The 21844-nt window shown below is 42.7% G+C and overlaps 1 protein-coding gene across 1 annotated transcript in view; it reads right to left on the reverse strand.

The window, feature by feature from the left end:
• Positions 1-21844, reverse strand: part of ddx10 (DEAD (Asp-Glu-Ala-Asp) box polypeptide 10) — a 344596-nt gene that overhangs the window by 28295 nt on the left and 294457 nt on the right. The window contains exon 17 of the mRNA XM_068033715.1: positions 5759-5904. Within this exon, the coding sequence (XP_067889816.1) occupies positions 5759-5904 (146 nt within the window). The remainder of the gene's footprint in view (positions 1-5758; positions 5905-21844) is intronic.

Genomic DNA, 21844 nt, shown 5'->3' on the forward strand with positions numbered 1-21844 from the left:
TTAATAGAGACATATAAGATAATCAGAGGGTTAGATAGGGTGGATAGTGAGAGTCTTTTTCCTCGGATGGTGATGGCAAACACGAGGGGACATAGCTTCAAGTTGAGGGGTGATAGATATAGGACAGATGTCAGAGGTAGTTTCTTTACTCAGAGAGTAGTAGGGGCGTGGAACGCCCTGCCTGCAACAGTAGTAGACTCGCCAACTTTAAGGGCATTTAAGTGGTCATTGGATAGACATATGGATGAAAATGGAATAGTGTAGGTCAGATGGTTTCACAGGTCGGCGCAACATCGAGGGCCGAAGGGCCTGTACTGCGCTGTAATGTTCTAATTCTAATTCTAAAAACAATCCAATGGGCCGGAAGGCGGGGAGGAGAATCCGCCTCGGCCCTCTGTTGCTATTCCATGGTGGGCAGTCAATTAACTGCCCGGCATCAGGAACACCATCCTTATTAGGGACAAGCCGTCAGCCAATTGGTAGGGTGGCAGACCTGCAGCACAGGCAGCGCCACTGGGAGCAGTGACTACTGCCGGTACCGCAGCAGGGCCTGCAGTACTGAGGAAGGAAAAGACCGCAGGACAGGTAAGTGGTGTCAGGATCTTCGGGTCCAGTGAGGCAGGCCCTGGCAACGGGGCGGTGGTCTTCTCGGGGGTGGGGGGCGAACATCAATGCTGGTGGGGCCCTCAGAGGGTCCTGGACTGTCCCCAATGGAGGACCCCCTTGACCCAGCTATGAGGCATCCAGGCATTACCTGCCGGTGTCTCCCATGGCAATAGGCCCCTTGATCTTTAATAAAATTGAAGTGGAGGTGGGGGGGGGGGGGGGGGGCGGGGAGGCCCTTAAGTGGCCACTAATTGACCACTTAACGGCCTCAATTGGCCTGGGGCAGGAAGGCAGCCCTTGGCCTTCCTCGCCCCAGACAAAATGGCAGGGGGCCCAGGCAACATCAGGAACGGCACCCCTCACCATTCTTGTTTGCCCCCTCTGTCTCCGTGCCTGTCTCCAAGGGCAGATTAAATTCCTGCCCATTGACTAATGCATGGCCAAATAACTCTCAACTACCAAGGCATTATTCTATGAAAACGATAAATGAGTGGTCCTTACTTTCTACATAATCTTTTAACATATTTAGCAATCAAAATCAATATTGAAGCACTTAGGAAACTGATTCAAACAAACCTGTTAGTACTAAGCTTTATCAGATTGCCACATGCTTCACTTCGTAATGTATAGTTAGAAACAAGAAATAAATGCTGAGTTCAAACAAAAAACAGATAAAAATCTAGGACAGTTAGTTGTGGGGTGGGGAGGGTGGGGGAACCATGTATAACTGAAGAAGCAGAGTGTCATGTTTTGGGACTCCAGCACTGGGAAATCCCAGCAAGAGGTCAAGGAAGAACAGCAGCAGCAGGGTTGAGTGGCCCTTCAAGATCCCCTTGCTTATTGTGGTACACAAAACAAACTCCACTCTGCACCATCTGTGAGCCATCACAGAAGATCTAAAATCTTTTGGTAAAATAACATTTATAACTCGTGTGTTTTTTAAAAATGTGCTATTTCTCTTCAGCTTCAACTGTAGAACATTAGACAAACATTGCTCCTTCAACAGACTGTTTCTCTTCCAAATGCTAGCGGATCTCTTAAAAGATTGCTCATAGTGAATTGGAGGATTTGCTGTTTTGTAACAATAGAGGTGTTTATGGTATGTAGGGCATAGTATCAATATCACTAATTTATAGTGCCTGAATAAATCACATTGTTTTTAGTAAAAGACTTGCACTTTTATAGCTTCTTTCATGACTTCAAAAGCACTTTACAACCAATTAAGTACTTTTAGCAAATGATATTTTGGAATTTTTTTTAAACTAATGCTTTGAGAATCAAATTTCATGACTCTATCCATGACTTACTAAAAAACATAAACGAATGCCCTCGATTTTCTATATATTCCTTTTCCTATTTTATCCCTTATCGGTTTTAAAGCAAGGAAGCATGGAAGATGTATTTAGCAAAATTAGATATCGGGAATGGAATTTAGCTGCACTGGAGTTTGGTTCTGGACTTTGGTAGCACTATAGCTGGGTTTGCAAGTGTTTTCCAGCAAGGGGGAGAAACTGTGGTCTGGCACCATGGGAATCCAGGCTTTTGCAGAGTTGGGGAGTGAAATATGGGGCTGAATTTTGCCGATCGCCACCAGAGCCGAAAGTGGGGGGCTACCCCACTTCGACGGGCGACAGGACCCAGGGTGGCATATTGCCGATGGCGGCCAATTAACAAGCCAATTAAGGACAGCAGCCTTGCCCCAAGAACTGCCGGCCCAATCAAAGGGCTGGTAGCTCAGCAGCACGACTGCTGGCAATGGCCATCGCTGAGGCTGCAGCTCCAGGGAGAGGGTACTTCAAAGGGCTGTGTTAAGGTCGTGATAAAGTCTCGAGGAGAGTAGTTCTGGCAGAACATGAACAGTGCACTGGTGAACAGGTTATTTGTGAGTTTGTTATTTGTTGATGGCACCATTTACAACTCCTTCCATCACTTTACTGATGATTAGGCAGTAATTGACTGTTTTACATTTGTCCTATTCTTGAACAATTTTTCACATTACCAATGTAATAGCTACACTGGAACAGCTTAGCTAGAAATATAGGTAATGCACAAGTCCTGAGTATTACAGGTAAAATTTTGTCAAGGTTTATAGGCTTTGCTGTGCTGAGTGCACAACCATTCCTCAATGTCACATGGACAGAACTGAATTGGCTGGAAGCAGGCATCTATGATAGCAGAGACCTCAGAATAAGGTAAACTTCGCAATTTTGGCTGAAGACATTTGAAAACACTCAGTCTGTCTCTTATACTTGCCTGCAGCCCTTTGCCTTGGTTTAGAATGGGAATGTTCAGGGTGTTCCTCTGCCTGATTATCTACCACCATTTTTGGTTGTGGAGCTTTTGCCTGAACTATTGGTTGCAGCATCACTTAACACTGTCTATAGGATTTTTATTTATGTTTAGCATCCAGGTTGCCTTGTGCTGTAGCTTCAATAGGTTGGTACCTTGTTCTAAGGTATGCCTGGTGTTCTTCCTGGCCTACCCTTCTACTCTTCCCATTGAATCTGGGTTGTTCTCCCAGCTTGATGGTGATGGAGGAGTGCTAGGTATGCCATACCATGAGGTTACAGATTTTGCTCTCTAGCTTTTCCTTTAAACGAGTAAGTGGATTTTGTTAGAGACTATATGCAACTGATGCATACTGTGCTTGCTCAGACTGCAGGATCTGCCTTCAGTCACTGCTTTGGGTAAAAATATCAATTACAAGCCCCAGCTCTTAGAGGTTGAGTAAAACCTTTAATGAAGGCACGAAAAGACACAAAAGGCAATTGAATGGAAAAATATAATTGTTCTTATGAAACATGTAATTTAAAAAAATGCTTAAAGTCTTATTTTGGACATTACAAATATCAGTTACCAAGGGGGAAAAAAATGAGGCTTTTTTTACAAAAAGCATTTTGATTGATTCATCAACAATGCGATTATGCAATGCTTAGATAGGATGTCCAACTATAAATATTTGTATAGCAAGTTTGCATCATAAATACTGATGTAAGAAATGTTGCAGGAAGTAATAGCTCTGGACAGGAAATGCACATCATATGCAAGATTTGTAATATAAATGCATTCTTTTGGAACAAAAAGATTTATTTTATGCGCTTTGTGTATATTAGTTTAATAACTGCAGTATATTCATACACACAAAGTTACACTATAAAAATATAACCATTTTGGGGTCAGACACTTCCCATGGCACAGTAAAAAGGCTTCAATGTGAATTCATGCCTGACGGTCATTCAGAGTCCAGTTCCTCAATGGATGAGTTTGGCTAGCTCTTGCTGAGTCACGAGAGGGAGCAGTTTCGAGGTCAAAAGCCAGAAGGCCCAGACCCGATCCTGCAGAGGACTACCTCATGTTTGTGACTTTGGTAGTTACATGAAATAGTTGGGTATAGTCTACGCTCACCATCCTGGATGGAGGAGCAAATGTCATAAGAGGGAGCATTAGGGGATCAGATGGAAGGGGTGTGGGCAGTAGTGGGGGAACAAATTGAAAGCAAAAACATAAAAAAGGAGAAACAAATGAGCCTAAAAGTACTAATAATTTATTGTTAGTGTTGTTTTAAATAATTTTTAAGATGCGCACAGTAACAAAGCTATGATTATCAGATCTACATTGCAAAGTTAAATAATTATAAATGAAATGGATGCCTCAGCCTTCAGCTGGCTTTCTAGTGGTGTGCTACCAACAAACAACAGCCGCCTGCTTTTATACTAACATTACAGGTTCCAAGCCTGTAGTGTTCCAAGCTGTAAACATTACAGTTTATAGCCTGATCAATCTAAATAAAGAAAAAATATACTGCTTAAGTATTAATAAAGCATCTCATTTAATAAGATACATGAAAAAATGCTTTTACAGCACTCAAGAAAAATGCACTCAATTATTAAATCAGCAGTTCAGCCCAAAGGCTGTGAAGCAAAGCACTTTGCAATTATCAAGCTGTAATTAACGTCAGATACGAGTGCATGTGTACTTGCACGGCTGTCAGAATCACTTTTGCAACGTGAGCTAGGTACACCTTCAAAAGAACAGGGGCAAGCAGCCTACATAGAACAGAATGGTACTTGAACTTTAAAGCTTCATCCACAAACACTCCTTCTCTATTTTAAGGCTTCCAACATTACAGGTGACATAGTGTATTCATATTTGGCAGCCTGGAGAGTTAGATTTGGAAATGCATTTTGACAATCTCAAAAACAAATACTGGCACATTATAATGAAAGAAAATCAAACTAAAACGAAAGGCAATACTACCCTGTAGCTAAAATAAATAAATACTGCAGAGGCTGGAAATCTGAAATGAAAACAGACAACTGCTGGAAAGACTCAGCAGGTCTGGCAGCATCTGTGGTGAGAGAAAGAGTTAACGTTTCAGGTCTGATGAAAGGTCATCAACCTGAAATGTTAACTCGGTTACTCACTCCACAGAAGCTGATAGACCTGCTGACTATTTCCAGCACTTTCTGTTTTTATTACCCTGTAGCTAATACTTTTCCATACAGAGGCAGAGTGATAAATCAGGGAAACATTTTCCATACAGAGGCAGAGGGATAAATCAAGGGAGCATTTACCTATCAAAACCAGAAACAAAATGGGCTTGTCTTTTGTTTTGTGTCAAGAAAGATGATTTTTAGTATGGTTAAAATTGAAGAGCATCTTGCCAAAAAAAACACATCTTCTGACTTACAATTAGTGTTAAGAAAATTCTGTTAAAATTGAAATCTATTTTCCAATATCTTTGTTTCAGCTGCGAAGGTACTCAATTACTGTGCTGATCTTCACGGTCATCATAATTATTCCCGCAGTTTCTAAACTACACAATGGCCACAAATATACTTACCAGAACAATGTGACACTATTCATTCCATTACATAAAAGTGAAATGACTTTCAATTTGGCACAGGCTTCTAACGATTTTTCTTCTTTTGTTTGCCACATAGACTCCTGAGACTGGTACAGCTAATACCAGCCATTGCTCACTGCAAGTAAGGGGCAGTAGAGTCTTGCCACTTTCACATTCGTGACCTAACACATTACAGGCATTCAGGGGACACTTCCAAAGGAGTCATGGCTTAATTTTGTGTTAGGACACGTTAGCTCCTTGTGCAAAGAGAACAACCGAGATTCATCTGTACAAAAGTGAACTAACCTGTAATCTTCTTCAGCTTCAGAAACACCGCGGTCATCATCCTCCTCAGAATCTCTGTATTTATCAGGATCAGGAAGGTCAGCAGGGTCAAATTCATCTTCACTGTCACTTCGATCCAGGAAAGCAACGGCTTCCTCTTCAGGTTGCTAAAATATCAAAAATAGTCTTAAGTTGATTATTTAACCAAATAAACCTCAACATAATAGTTGTTTACATGTGGTGACATTATCTAAAAACTTAAGGAAATGTTGTCATTTTCAGTTTGGCCCCACAATAACTTTTCGTACTAAAAGTTTATGGACTGAAAAGATTACATGCACTTCTCTCAAGGGGCCTCCTGGTATGGTTGGTAGCCTTTGTGCATGAGTCCTACCATCAAAATATCTTAAGGTATCCATTTTCCCTCATATAATGTGACAAAGGTTAAGGGTACAATGTTTGGCGATGTACATAGGGAAGGCCCACGTCCTCAAATTTCTTCATTAAAAACAGCTGCTACTGCAAATGAAGAAACCATTACTCTTGTGGACAAGTTTTATCAGTCAGACAATACACAAAAACAAAGCATTTCAAGGGCTGCTCCTAGTAGCTTAGTCTACTTTAATATCCTGAGAGGAACGGTGGATCTAAAAATATGATACAGTTGCAAAAAATAAAGAAATCATCACTCATCCAAGTACTGCATTTTATGCTTCAGATTCAATGTTAGTAGACAAAGATAAAAATTCAGTTCAATTTTGGATCATAATAAAAATCACACAACAAAGAAACTCGATGACTGGAGTTGACATTTACCGATACGTCTGCTTGATGTGATGTGAAGCAACAGTTTTCCAGAGAGAAACCTAAAGGTATGCCTTTGGTTCAAAAGAATTTGACAGTTTGAGGTAACAAGCTTACATTTCATACTGGTAAAGCCACTTGAACTGATGATTGTAATGGAAGTATCACTTTCATATTACTGATAAGAAGCTGCAAATTAATGAAAGGCACACAGATAACAGGGGACCAGCTTTCAGTAGAGAGGAACACTCTGAGGTTAAGGCAAGTGACAGGAGATAAAAGCAGTACAATGGAATATCTGGAGCATAAGTTATTAATTACATCTACAATGCATTATACAATAAAGAGCTCCATAGACGAGAAGCTGAGCCTAAGACACCAGGTGCACTAACTCTCCAGAATTGTGTTCAGCACAATGCTGACATTCATATTATTTTTAAAAAGTATAAATAGGGCATTTCTAGCAGTAACATTACTTCAAAACCATCATTCTCCAACATGATTTGACCAGAAAAATTAATAACATATGGAGCAAAGGTCCCAAATGTGCCTGCTCTCAAGAGTTCCAGCCAGGTCAGAAATATAGCCACAGTTGCCCATATACTCCCAACTTAGTGACTTACCAGCTCTGACTACAGTTTGGAGAAAGCCTCGAAATAGATGAATGACTTGGATACATCTCTCCCTCTCCTTTCCAAATAGTTGGAAATTCTGGATCTATATTATACCACATAAGGAGTTTAAATCTATGATTCTCTACAATGAGTTTACACTTACCTCTGTTCCACTGTAGAAAAGAAAATATAAAAGTGTCTCAGTCACTAAACGTTGCACAGCATAAGGGGGTGGATTCATTGTATGGAGTTGCATTGGCCAGTATGAGCGCAAGCTCCTTACCCACCATCCTGGTTATAACTGATAGGTGGCTCATGGGCGAGGGATGGAAGAGGTAAAAAAGGAACCCAATTCAGGAAAAGCAAAGACTTTGGCTACTACTATCCTCAAGGTCTACAAAGGTATCAATATCTGCCATCCTGTAACAGATGACATCTTTCCATTGATTATGTTCCACTTCAGCTGGTGAGAACCTATGTGCATATGGAGAATCAAGCTGGCTCACTTCTAGAACTTAAACATAATAGCTGACATCCAATACTGAGTAACTGTTGCATTATCAAAGCTGCTGTTCTTTGGGTGAAATGTTAAACCAAGAGCTGCTCTGCCTGTTTTGTTGGTTCCAGTCTACATTAAAGATCCCGAGACACAATTTGAAGAGGAGCTCTGTGCTCTCATGGTCCTCTGATTAACATTTCTCCTTCAACTAGCATCACTAGGAACAATTCCACTAGACATCTATCTAATTGCCTTATGTGAGTTGGCTGCCACATTACCTACATGACCACAATCATTGCATTTCAAAGTAATTGAAAGTGCTTTAAAAATAGTTGAAAGTGCTTTGAACTGCTTCTGAGAAACATAACAACACAAAAGCTTTTCTTTAAGAAAGGCATCCAGCAGGTTGATGCATTTAATTTTCAAACTTTTTGTCAGCAACCCCACTTCACCTACCTCTGGTCTGGGTCTCCAGTGCTGGGCCTGCGTCCGAGACCTCTGAAGTACCAGCAGTGGCCACTGCTCCTGGTGGTGCTGCCGATACTGCTGAGCTACCAGCCCTCTGATTGGCCAGCAGCTCATGGAGGCGGGATTCCAGTCTTTAAAGGGACAGGGATCCCACCTCATGAAACTTTGACTGAAAAAGACCAAGGGATCACTCTGGGGGCAGAGGAGGGCACGCTGGAAGCCCCGGCTCCAGCATACAATCCAGCCTATAAGTGTTCCATTATTATCTAAACTTTATGGAATTATTTGCCTACTTCTAAACCCATGGATATTAAAACAATAGGTTAAGGAATGAAAGTGGCTTTTAAAGGTTTTTTTGAAATATTTTCATGACAAGCTAAAAACAAAACATTTTTGGTAAAAGAGGCAGCTATTTGGCCCTCTTTGCTTGTGCTGAATTCAGGCCCATCTTATATCCTGATTTTAAACAAGTTCCATTTCCCTGCTTGCAGCTTGAATTAATCCTATTTTGACTCCTCATACCTTTCTATATTCTTTAAGCAATTAACCAGCACCTTTCTGAGTGCTGTAATTGATTTAGCAATGATCAGGACTTACGTCAAACCATTCATGCATACTAATCTCCTCCCTTCTACATGTAATGGTTGTCTTGTGATCATGGCTTGGTGCCTTTGATTTATTTCCAAAATAAAATTATTTATCTACCTTCACCATGCCCTTCATGATTTTGAACACCTCTATCAAATCCACCCTCATTCTTCTCAATTCAAGAAAATATATTCCTAGTTTCTGTAGCCATTTGTTGTAACCCAGACCCCTTTTTCCGGGACAATTAAATTATTTTTGTAACAAGCAGCTCAAATCAGTGCACAATATTCCAGATGTGGTCTAACCACCTTTTGTACAGTCATTGTAGTCTCTTCCATTTTGTATGAAATCCCTTTCAATAGAAACCTCAAGATCCCATTTGCTTTCCTAATCACCTTTACTTGTCCATCCATTTTTCCTCTTTTAAGAATTTATGTATGTTTCTCCACTTCATTGATAAATTAAACATTTAAGGACTTAGAATCATAGAATGATTGCAGCACAGGCAGCAACCATTCAGTCTGTCATGTCCGTGTAGGCTCTGAAAGAGCAACTCAGCTAGTCCCACTACCCTGCCCTTTCCCCATAACCCAGCAAATTTTTTCTCCTCAGGTGCTTATCCAATTCCCTTTGAAAGCCCCAATTGGATCTGCTTCTTCCACACTCTCAGGCGGTGCATTCCAGATCCTAACCACTCGGTGCGTAAAAAAGTTTTCCCTCATGTCGCCGTTGGTTCTTTTGCCAATCACCTTAAATCACTGTCCTCTGGTTCTCAACCTTTCAGAAAATGGGAACAGTTTCTCTCTATCTAATCTGACCCTCATGATTTTCAACACCTCTATCAAATCTCCTTTTAATCATCTCTTCCCCAAGGAGAAAAACCCCAGTTGCTCCAATCTATCTACACAACTAAAGTCCTTCATTCCTGGAACCATTCTTGTAAATCTTTTTTACACTGTCTCTAAAACCTTCACATCCTTGCTAAAGTGTGGTGCCCAGAATCGGACAGAATACTCCATTTGAGGCCGGACCAGAGTTTTATAAAAGGTTCATCGTGATTTCTTTGCCTTTGTACTCTTATGTCTCTACTGAAAAACCCAGGACCCATATGCGTTTTTAACTGCTTTCTCAACCTGCCCTGCCACCTTCAACAATTTATGCACATAAACCCCCAATCTCTCTGTTCCTGCACACACTTTAGAATTGCTCTCTCTATTTTATATTGCCTCTCCTTGTTCTTCCTACCAAAATGTACCACTTCACATTTCTCTGCATTAAGTTTCATTAGCCACGTGCCTGCCCATTCCACCAGCCTACCCAGGTCTTCCTGAAGTCCATCACTGTCAGCCTCACAGTTCACAATAACTCCAAGTTTTCCGTCATCTACAAATTTTGAAATTGTGCTCTGCACACCCAAGTGTAGGTCATTAATATAGATTAAGAAAAGCAGTGGTCCTAGAATGGACCCCTGGGGAACACCACAATATACCTTGTCAAGAAAACCTGCTATGCCAAAGGAGGATTTTTTAATTCATCGGTTGGAAACCTACATTAAACTTTTAATAAAAAAAAGCAGCTGGGATCCTACAGTTACCTTTATTAAAACAAAAACGGGCAGCCAAGATGACCTCCACAATTTGCACCTGAAATATCTCACATTCCAGGACATTGAATTGGAGACACATGTCTAACAAGAAGCCCATCCAGAACAATGCATTGGCTAACTGAGTATATCATCCAAATCACCCTTGTTAGTGGGCATTCAAAGCAATCTTGAGGCATTCATGAGAGGGGATGTCCCCCCATGGGGTAAACACTAACAGTACCACCTGAGAGAGTTTTGGGTTTTAGACTTTGGACCTCATTAAAATTTTTGGGGGGGGGGGGGGGGGTTTGAGAGAACCATCTCCCTAGGCTGTGCAAAGCTGGGAGTTTTTTTTTTTTTACACACAGCAGACAAGCTACTGAGACCTTGAATCAGACAGGCTTTATGTGCTAACCAGGCAGAACCCTAGTGGGACTGTGTGTGTGTGTGTCTCTCTCTCTGTAGATAACATCACAAGTTTAAAAACCGTCTGCAACTGTGGACCATCCAAGCCTACAGATTAGCACAGACAGAGACCCCAGAGGAAGAAAGCCACCTATAATGCTGTCTCCAAGAAAATCCAGAGCCAGGTGGGGCCAGCCATAAAGTGCACTGCTACCAGCCAAAGACTTCAAGAGCACAACTTCAGCCAGAAGACAACGGAATCATCCAACCCCACAGACTTTGTATTAATTTTTAATTGTTCTGGACTCTAATCCAAACCAAACTATTTATCATCACTCTGTACTCTATTTGTGTGAATGGTTCACGTGTGAGTGTGAGTGAAAGTGTAGCATAATTTTATTATTTTACCTAGATCGGGTTTAGTTTTTCTAAGTACAATAAACTCTCCACTTTCTTGTTTAAACGCAAGAAAACCTGTCTGATTGGTTCTTTGCGATCACAACAAAGGTGAAAGGTAAAACACTCACTAAGGTGGTAAGCACAACCACTGTTTAAAAAAGGAATAAAACCTGTTGCGGTCAAACAAGAGGAAGGGCAAGAACGGAGCCTTTGTGACCCATCCTCATCTGATTGTAACAACAACAAAAACAATAGTTCACCGTTACTATGTTTCCTCTCACTCAGTCAACTTTGTATCCATGCTGCTACTTTCCTTTTTTTTGAAAAAATCTTTCACAGGATGTGGGTGTCGCTGGCTAGGCCAGCATTTATTGCCCATCCCTAATCGCCCTTGAGAAGATGGTGGTGAGCTGCCTTCTTGAACCGCTGCAGTCCATGTGGTGTAAGTACACCAATAGTGCTGTTAGAAAGGGAGTTCCAGGATTTTGACCCAGCGACAGTAAAGAAACAGCAATATAGTTCCAAGTCAGGGTGGTGTGTGGCTTGGAAGGGAACTTGCAGGGGGTGGTATTCCCAAGCATCTGCTGCCCTGGTCCTTCTACGTGGTAGAGGTCGTGGGCTTGGAAGGTGCTGTCTGAGGAACCTTGGTGAGTTGCTGCAGTGTATCTCATTTATGGCACACACTGCTGCCACTACGTCGGTGGTGAAGTGAGTGAATGTTGGAGGTGATGGATGGGTTGCCAATCAAGTGGGCTGCTTTGTCCTGGATGGTGTCGAGCTTCTTGAATATTGTTGGAGCTACACCCATCCAGGCAAATAGAGAGTATTCCATCACACTCCTGACTTGTGCCTTGTAGATGGTGGACAGGCACTGGGGAGTCAGGAGGTGAGTTACTCACCGCAGAATTCCCAGCCTCTGACCTGCCCTTGCAGCCACAGTATTTATATGGCTGCTCCAGTTCAGTTTCTGGTCAATGGTGACCCCGAGGATGGTGATAGTGGGAGATTCAGCGATAATAATGGCAAGGGAAGATGGTTAGATTCTCTCTTGTTGGAGATGGTCATTGCCTGGCACTTGTGTGGAGCGAATGTTACTTGCCACTTATCAGCACAAGCTTGAACGTTGCCCAGGTCTTGCTGCATATGAACACAAACTGCTTCAGTACTTGAGGAGTCGCGAATGGTGTTGAACATTGTGCAATCATCAGTGAACATCCCCACTTCTGACCTTATGATGGAGGGAAAGTCATTGATGAAGCAGCTGAAGATGGTTGGGCCTAGGATACTACCCTGATGAACACCTGCAGTGATGTCCTGGGACTGAGATGACTGACATCCAACAACCACAACCATCTTCTTTTGTGCTAGGTATGACTCCAACCAATGGAGATTTTTCCCTGATTCCCACTGACCAGTTTTGCCCGGGCTCCTCGATGCTATACTCGGTCAAATGCTGCCTTGAGATCAAGGGCGGTCACTCTCAACTCACCTCTTGACTTCAGCTCTTTTGTACATGTTTGGAGCAAGGCTGTAATGAGGTCAGCAGCTGCATGGCCCTGGTGGAACCCAAACTGAGCACTGAGCAGGTTATTGCTGAACAAGTGCCACTTGATAGCACTATCGACAATACCTTCCATCACTTTGCTGATGATCGAGAGTAGACTGATAAGTCGGTAATTGGCTGGCTTGGAGTTGTCTGCTTTTTGTGTACAGGACATAACTGGGCAATTTTCCATAATGTCAGGTAATTGCCAGTGTTGTAGTTGTAGTGAAACAGCTTGGCTACAGGTGTGGTTAGTTCTGGAGCACAAGTCTTCAGTACTATTGCCGGAATGTTGTCAGGGACCATTCCTTTGCAGTATCCAGTGCCTTCAGCCGTTTCTTGATATCACGTGGAGTGAATTGAATTGGCTGAAGACTGGCATCTGCGATGCTGAGGACCTCAGGAGGAGCCCATTCCATGGGCTTCAACTCTGCTGACAAGCCTATTGTGAGGTACTTTATCAAACACTTTTTGGAAGGCCATATATACCACATCAACCACATTACCCTGATCTACCATCTCTGTTACCTCAGCAAAAAACTGATCAAATTCGCTAAACACGATTTACCTTCAACAAATCTGTGCTGGCTTTCCCTAATTAATCCACACTTGTCCAAGAGACTTAATTTTCTCCCAGATTATCGTCTGTAAAAGCATTCCCACCACTGAGGTTAAACTGACTCATCAGTAGTTGCTGGGCTTAACTTTATAACTTTTTTGAATAAGTGCGTAACATTTGCAATTCTCCAGCCCTTTGGCACCACCCCTGTAGAAGATATGGATGATTATGGCCAGTACCTCTGTATTTTCCACCCTTACTTCCCTCAGCATCTTTGGATGCATCCCATCCAGTCTTGGTGACTTATCAACTTTAAGCACAACTAGCCTTTCTAATACCTCCTCTTCACCATTGTTTAGTCCATCCAGTATCTCAACTACCTTCTCTTTCATTATGACTTAGGCAGTATCTTCTTCCTTGGTAAAGACAGATGCAAAGTATCATTTAGTACCCTTCTGCCTCCATGTGTAGATCCCCTTTTTGGTCCCGAATTGGCCCCACCCCTCCTCTTGCTATCCTTTTACTATTTATATGATTAAAAATGGTTTTTGGATGCCCTTTTCTGATAGCCGCCAGTCTCTTCTCATCCCTCACTTCCCCTCTGAACTTTCTATACTCAGCCTGGATCTCACTTTTTAAAAAAAATCAACCTGACATCTGTCATACGTCCCCTTTTTCTGCTTCATCTTACTTTCTATTTCTCATCCAGGGAGCGCTGGTTTTGTGTGCCCTACCTTTGCAACTTCATGGGAATCTACCTCAACTGTACCCAAACCACTTCCCTCCTTAAAGGCAGCCCAATTGTTATGTTACAGTTTTGTCTGCCCATCTTTAATTCCAATTTACCTGGGACAGATCTTTCTCACCCCACTAAATAGGCACTCCTCCAATCCAGTATTTTTACTTTAGATTGCTCCTTGTCCTTTTCCATGGCTAACCTAAACCTTACAATACTATGATCACTGGTCCCTAAAAGTTCCCCGACTGACACGTGATCCACTTGACCCACCTCATTCCCCAGAACCAGATCCAGCAATGCTTCCTTTTGTGTTGGACCGAAAACGTATTGATCAAGAAAATACTTCTGAACAAACTTCGGAAACTCTTCTCCCTCTCTGCCCTTTACACTATTATTATCCCAGTCTATATTAGCATAATTAAAGTCCCCCATTATCACTATTCCATAGTTTTTGCACTTCTCTCATTTCCCTGCAAATTTGCTTCTCTACAGCTTTCCCACTAGTTGGTTGGCCTACTGAATATACTTAATATAATCAGCCTCAAGAAAACAGCCTAACCATCAGCCTCAAGAAAACGAACATCATGGGGCAGGATGTCAGAAATGCTCCATCCATCAATATTGACGACCACGCTCTGGAAGTGGTTCAAGAGTTCACCTACCTAGGCTCAACTATCACCAGTAACCTGTCTCTAGATGCAGAAATCAACAAGCGCATGGGTAAGGCTTCCACTGCTATGTTCAGACTGGCCAAGAGAGTGTGGGAAAATGGCGCACTGACACGGAACACAAAAGTCCGAGTGTATCAGGCCTGTGTCCTCAGTACCTTGCTCTACGGCAGCGAGGCCTGGACAACGTATGCCAGCCAAGAGCGACGTCTCAATTCATTCCATCTTCGCTGCCTTCGGAGAATACTTGGCATCAGGTGGCAGGACTATATCTCCAACACAGAAGTCCTTGAAGCGGCCAACATCCCCAGCTTATACACACTACTGAGTCAGCGGCGCTTGAGATGGCTTGGCCATGTGAGCCGCATGGAAGATGGCAGGATCCCCAAAGACACATTGTACAGCGAGCTCGCCACTGGTATCAGACCCACCGGCCGTCCATGTCTCCGTTATAAAGACGTCTGCAAACGCGACATGAAATCGTGTGACATTGATCACAAGTCGTGGGAGTCAGTTGCCAGCATTCGCCAGAGCTGGCGGGCAGCCATAAAGACAGGGCTAAATTGTGGCGAGTCGAAGAGACTTAGTAGTTGGCAGGAAAAAAGACAGAGGCGCAAGGGGAGAGCCAACTGTGCAACAGCCCCAACAAACAAATTTCTCTGCAGCACCTGTGGAAGAGCCTGTTACTCCAGAATTGGCCTTTATAGCCACTCCAGGCGCTGCTTCACAAACCACTGACCACCTCCAGGCGCGTATCCATTGTCTCTCGAGATAAGGAGGCCCAAAAGAAAGAAGAAAATCGTACCTCTATTGTTTCTTAACTGCAATCAATCAGATTTAGTCCTTGACCCCTCCAGGACATCCTCTCTCTCCAGCGTTGTAATATCCTCCTTCATCATCACAGCCATGCCTCCTCCTTTCTTTCCTTCCTTCCCTTTCTCTCCTGAATACCTTGTGTCCAGGAATGTTTAGTGTCCTGCCCATTTTTGAGCCAGGTCTCTGTTATTGCCACAGCATCATATTTCCATGTGGCTATTTGCAACTGCAGCCCACCAATGTTATTTGCCACGCTTCATGCGTTTACATATGTTTGTATTCTTTATTCATGTTCCCAAAATATACTTCCTGGCACCTTTCTGCATGTCTCTTAACTGCCCATTCTCCTAGCCTACGTTCTGTGATCGTCTCCTTTTATTTTTATTCATTCATGGGATTTGGGCATCGCTGGCAATGCCAGCATTTATGCCCTCGAGAAGGTGGTGGTGAGCCACTTTCTTGAACCACTGCAATTTATGTGACATAGGTACACCCACAGTACTACTAGGGAGGAGATTCCAGGTTTTTGACCCAGCAACAATGAAGGAACAGCAATATAGTTCCAAGTCAGGATGGTGTATGGTGTTACTTGGAGGAGAACTTGAAGGTGGTGCTGCTCCCATGTATCTGCTGCCCTTGTCCTTCTAGGTCCTGGGTCAGCAGCCCGTAGCTCCTGAACATCTCATTTGTAGCTCCCAACATTTATTGGCTGGTTCTCATTGGGGTCGTGGGTCCAATGTTGGGGGTCGTGGCGGGGGGTGCTGGAAAATGCCTCCGGGAGAGGGCCACCACGCCTCCGATGCTGGGAGGGCCCGGCCCGGTATTGTCAGTGGCGGTGAGGCCGCGTGGCTGTCTCCCCACCCCGCCACTTGGGGACGGGACCACCATTTAAATACTTAAATAAATTAAAATCAATGAATGAATTATAATTACATTCCCGCCGTCGGTCCTGGTGCGATCTTCGTGCTGCTAGGCAGCACTCCCGTGCCTTTGGATCCCTGTCTGGGGAAACGAGGTGGAACACTGGTTGGGAGGGGGAAGGAGGTAAGTTTCTCAATGCGGGAGAGGGGGAACAGGGTCAAAGAAACATCACTGGTGTAGGAGATGGTGGGAAGGGTTTTAGGTTACAATTTATGTACTTTGGGGAGGGGGGGACGGAAGGTCAAGTGGTTCAGGTAAGTGTTGGGGGGGGGGGGAGGCAAGTAATTAATTTTATGGTTATTGGGGGGTGGGAGAGGGGCAAAATAGATGTGTTTTTTTAAATTAATTAATTAAATTGAATGGTAGGGTTCAAAGCCCTTTAAAAATGGCATCAGCGCCTGGGCACAGGCAGCTGCGCCATTGCTGGGGATGACCAGCCCATCCCTCCATGTGATCGGTGGGGGGGAGGGGGGGGGGGGGGGGAAGAGGGGCGGCCCGCCCGGACTATTTAAATGAGCTGCCACGCAGCGGCTCCACAACGTGCGGCCTGTGCTGGCACACCGCCATTGTTTTCACCCGCCACTGATTTCTGCAGCAGGAGTATAAATTTCAGCCCATTAAGTCAAGAGAATGTCAATTCAAAGAACTAGAAGGTGGCATAATTTTCCTATTGAGTTATTTTATCAATGCAAGGTTTAGATGTTATACTGTTGGGCTGAAAAATAGCAGCTTTGGGAGTTATTTTGGAAATATATGGTAATTGTCATCTTAAAGAAATAAATTCAATGTTTGGAACATCCTTAACAACACAGGCATCTAGTCGTTGACAGTTTACCCCATTATTCAATCCACAGTTTGCTGAAAGATTTAGCATTCAGTTAGTTGCTAGAATTCACTAAATTATATAAACAATATTCTGGGAAATATAGCTGCTGGCGATTGTTCTCACTTGCTGAACAAATAAGAGCAATGTTTATATTGTGGGAATCAAAGGTTAATAATTATGATAAATTTCAAAGTTTCAATGATCGTAACAAAAAACGGCATTGTGCTTGAAATAAACTTACTCAGGTCATGTATCTACACAATGTTTATAGATAAGTCCTTGGGTTCGAGGATCTGGTTTTATGGTTGCGATATTAATGTTTCTAACATAGATGAAAACAATAAATTATTCTGAATGTGCCATTATAAGCAATTACTGTATGATGAGAATCTATGGGCTGTAAAATTGTCTTTGTTCTGAACTTTATAAGCAAAAATCCTGTTTTAAAGATGAATTGACTGACAATTTGAAAAAGCATGATTTCACTTATTACAAAGTCGACTTAAAACACAGACAAAAAACATTTTTATGAGTAAATTTGTTATTCACGTTTTAGTCTGAGTAGAAAATTAACATTTTCCTAATTTTAATCTTTTTTGTCTTGCGGCACCAAACAGTTTGCATTTTAGGCAAATATCTTAAATAAGGCTCATTGGGTTAGCAAAAAAGGTTGCCAACCCCCTGATCTAGGTTGTAAAGGTCGCGGGCTTGGAAGGTACTGTCGAAGGAGGCTTGGAAAGTAGCTGCAGTGCATCTTGTAGATGGTACACACTGCTGCCACTGTGCACCAGTGGTGGATGGGATGCCAATCAAGTGGGCTGCTTTGTCCTGGATGGTGTCGAGTTTCTCGAGTGTGTTGGAGCTGCACCCATCCAGGCAAGTGGAGAATATTCCATCACATTCCTGACTTGTGCCTTGTAGATGGTGGACAGCCTTTGGGAAATCAGGAGGTGAGTTACTTGCTACAGAATTCCCAGCCTCTGACCTTCTCTTGTAGCCACAGTATTTATATGGCTGATCAATGGGAATGCCACTGAACTGCATTCTTCCGTGCAGTTTGCTAAATACGATACTATAACATTCATAGTACAAAGACATATAAAATATATTGTTGATCCAAAAACTGCAATAGAGTCTTGGTCCCCTTCCTAGAACCTGAATTTCAGTCTTAAGAGCTGGAGGCAGATTCAAGATTGCCCATGAAAGGTAAAATTGCATGGAGTGGGTGCGGAGAGACTGGGGGTGAGAGAGAGAGTGGGCTGAGTGAGTGAGTGTGTGCCAAGAGAGAACACGGGAGACTGTACCGCAAGAGAGAAAGAGAGAGTGTGCCGAGAGACAGAGCGAGAGAGTGGGCAAGAGAGAGAGCAACAGCGAGGCGAGAGAACGAGCCGCAAGAGTGAGGGGGTGAGGAGAGAATGAGAGGGAGAGGAGAGAATGAGAGAGAGAGGGGAGGGAGTGAGCGAGCGTGGTGAGATAGGAGGAGCGAGCGGGGTGTTGAGGGGGTGGGGGGGGAGAAAAGAGTGCGGTGGGGAGCGCACAAGAGCTGGGGGGTGGTGGAACGCACAAGAGCTGGGAGGGGAGGAGCGCACATGAGAGAGGGGAGTGCATGCGAATGGGGAGAGGGAGAGCGCTGCGAGCAAGGAGAGGTGGGAGCAAGAGCTAGCAGGGAGAGGGAGGGAGAGAGCACATGAACAGAGTGAGAGCCTGTGAACAGAGAGAGGGAGAGGGTGGGAGAGTGGTGTGAGAGAGAAAGCGCACGAGAGGGGTGAGAGAGCGCGCACATGTGTGGAGTGAGAGTGCGCACGTGTGGAGTGAAAGAGTGGGCAGCAGGTGGGCGACAGCCAGCAGGCAGGGTGCAGGGAGACCATGAGCATGGACAGAGAGAAGGTAGATGGAGGGGGAAAGAGAGATAGCGAAATGAAAAGGGAAGAGAGAGGGGAAAAGAGAGTGGGGTGGGGGAAGAGAGAGAGAGAGAGAGAGAGAAATGAGATATGGACATGGCAGCAGGTTAATGAAGGAACAACATTAACAGCTTCTATGGAAATGTTCACAGACTTCACTGCCTCACTTCATTAGGAGGCAGGAGGTGCCATCAGGGAAAGAAAATCAAGTGCAACTGGGGGAGGGTAGGAAAATAATTAAGCAAATCACAAAAAATTATGTAGTTTGCTTTTCTATGGGTAGTTCAATGATTTGAAAAGTAGAGAATCCAATTGGCTTCCATTCCTTCCACAATATTTTCTTTAAATTGACTTATTATGGTCTAATCCTTACAAGACAAAAACAGTGGACAGTTAAATAGATTTCACTGCTCATGAATAACATCTGCAATAGATTCTTTCTCATAGATTTAAGAGACAAAGTGCACACACACACCAGAACAGGCATGACAAATTCTGTCCCAATATCATTGATGACCGAGTGCAGAAACTACTTCTGTATGTAAAACAGCAGTCAATGAATTTAAAGGTTTAAGACATAATTAAACCGAGAGAAAGACTTGCATTTATATCGTGCTTTTCATGATCACCGGACGTCTCAAAGCACTTTACAGCCAATGAAGTGTCACTGTTGTAATGTAGGAAATATGGCAGCTAATTTTCGCACACTGAACTCCCACAAACAGCCATGTGATAATGACCAGATAAGTCTGTTTTTTGTGATGTTGACAGAGGGATAAATATTGGCCAGGACCCCACGGATAACTCCCCTGCCCTTCAAAATTGTGCCACGGGATCTTTTACATCCACCAGAACAGACCTCGGTTTAGCATCTCATCTGAAAGACAGAATCTCCAACAATGCAGCACTCTCTCAGTACTCCATTGGAGTGTCAGCCTTGTTTTTTGTCATCAAGCCTGGGGTGGAACTTGAACGCAGAACCTTGTGACTCAGAGGCACGAGTGCTACCAACTGAGTCACAGCTGACAGTGACAAAAGATAAAATGTCCAATAAGTTCCATATTATACGTGTAAGAGTAGCATTACTACTTTTAATCCAGATATAAATATCAGTAAAGGATTCAACTGTAACTTTTTCTGAGACTCTCAATACGTATTTCTTCCAAATCAATTACAAGTACCAAGCAATTTTCAGTGCTTATATTTAACATACAAAGAATGAGGTCATCTGCAGTACAATTTTTTCTAATAAATATCTCCAGATCCTTCAAACCAAAACCATGTGTTACATTTTTGATTTGATTGAAGAATGTGTTCTTGGGCCCATAGGAATGGATTAAACAGAAAATATTATGTCCTCCTTTTCAGAAGGAAATTACTCAGCTAGATAAAGGTTTGAGAAATGACAATTAAAGGCAAAGGATGGGAAGGAAGAGTGAAGCTTTTCATTAGATAACAGCCTGAAAGTAGCATTGATGTGTTAAGATGAAAAAAATCACAATTATGGAACATATGAAATAAAACCAGAAAATGCTAAAATGGCATGGCTGATTGGTCAGTATCTGAAAGTGAAAATGTTTAAAGTCCAGTTTTGATGAAAGGGAACAGGCAGAACATTAACTTTTCATTCTTTTTCAGATGCTGATTGATCTGTTATGTATTTCCAGCATTCTGTGGTAATGCAGAAATTTGCCTTCTAAACTGCAGCCCAGCCTAGGAATCCAAGTGGCCTTGTACCATTTAGTTACTATCAGAAGCTCAGAATAAATTATGATCTACCCATGAAAAGTAGGATCGTAGCAGCATCTGCATAATGCTCTTCGTGATTCTCCATTGAGGTGTCTGTCAGCTTTGTAATAAAGATTTTTCATTTTTTTAAATAATGAACAAAACTGTATGTGACCATTTGCTCCACCAAAAAAATAGATTAAAAGGTTAGTTTTGCAACTGGCATGCGATGACCAGACCCAACCTTGATGATCCATATTATTCAATGCAAAAAATTGATCATTGTGTTTTTTTAATGCATGGACACAATAAGAATTCACACAATAAGAAACAGCAAGGGGCAACAATTATTGTTAGGAGTGGTTTACAGGTCACCAAACAGTAGTGGTAATGTAGGGCATGGTATAAGTCAGGAAATTAGAAGTGCATGTAGCAAGGGCAATGCAGTAATCTATATATCGACAGGGTAAATCTAATAAGCACCAATGCTGTGGAAGAATAATTTCTGGAATGTGCCCGAGATGGTTTTCTGGAGCAATAAGTTGAGGAAAGTTAGGGAACAGGCTATTTTGGATCTAACATTATGCAATGAGAAAGGGCTAATTAATAATCTGGTGGTTAAAAAAAACCTTTCGGGAAAAGTGACCATAGTATGATTGAATTTTCCATTAAGTTTGAAAAAGATGTAGTTCAATCCGAAACTAGGGTCTTAAATCTAAACAAGGGCAATTATGAAGGCATGAGGGGCAAGTTAGCCATGTTGGATTGGAAAAATACACTAAAAGGTTTGATGGTAGATAGGCAATGGTTAGTATTTAAAGAATTAATGCATGGTTTTCAAAAAAACATATATTCTTATAAGGCAAAAGAATCCAACAGGGAAAGCCAGTCAGCTGTGGCGAACAAAGGAAGTTAAAGATAGTATTAGATCAAAGGGGAGGCTTATAAAGTTGCCAAAAAAGTCATAAGCTGGAGGATTGGAAGAATTTTAGAATCCAGCAAAGGAGGACCAAGAAATTTATAAAGAAAGACAGAATAGAATAT

This window comes from Heterodontus francisci, chromosome 6, assembly GCF_036365525.1.
Source record: "Heterodontus francisci isolate sHetFra1 chromosome 6, sHetFra1.hap1, whole genome shotgun sequence".
Classification (NCBI taxonomy): domain Eukaryota; kingdom Metazoa; phylum Chordata; class Chondrichthyes; order Heterodontiformes; family Heterodontidae; genus Heterodontus; species Heterodontus francisci.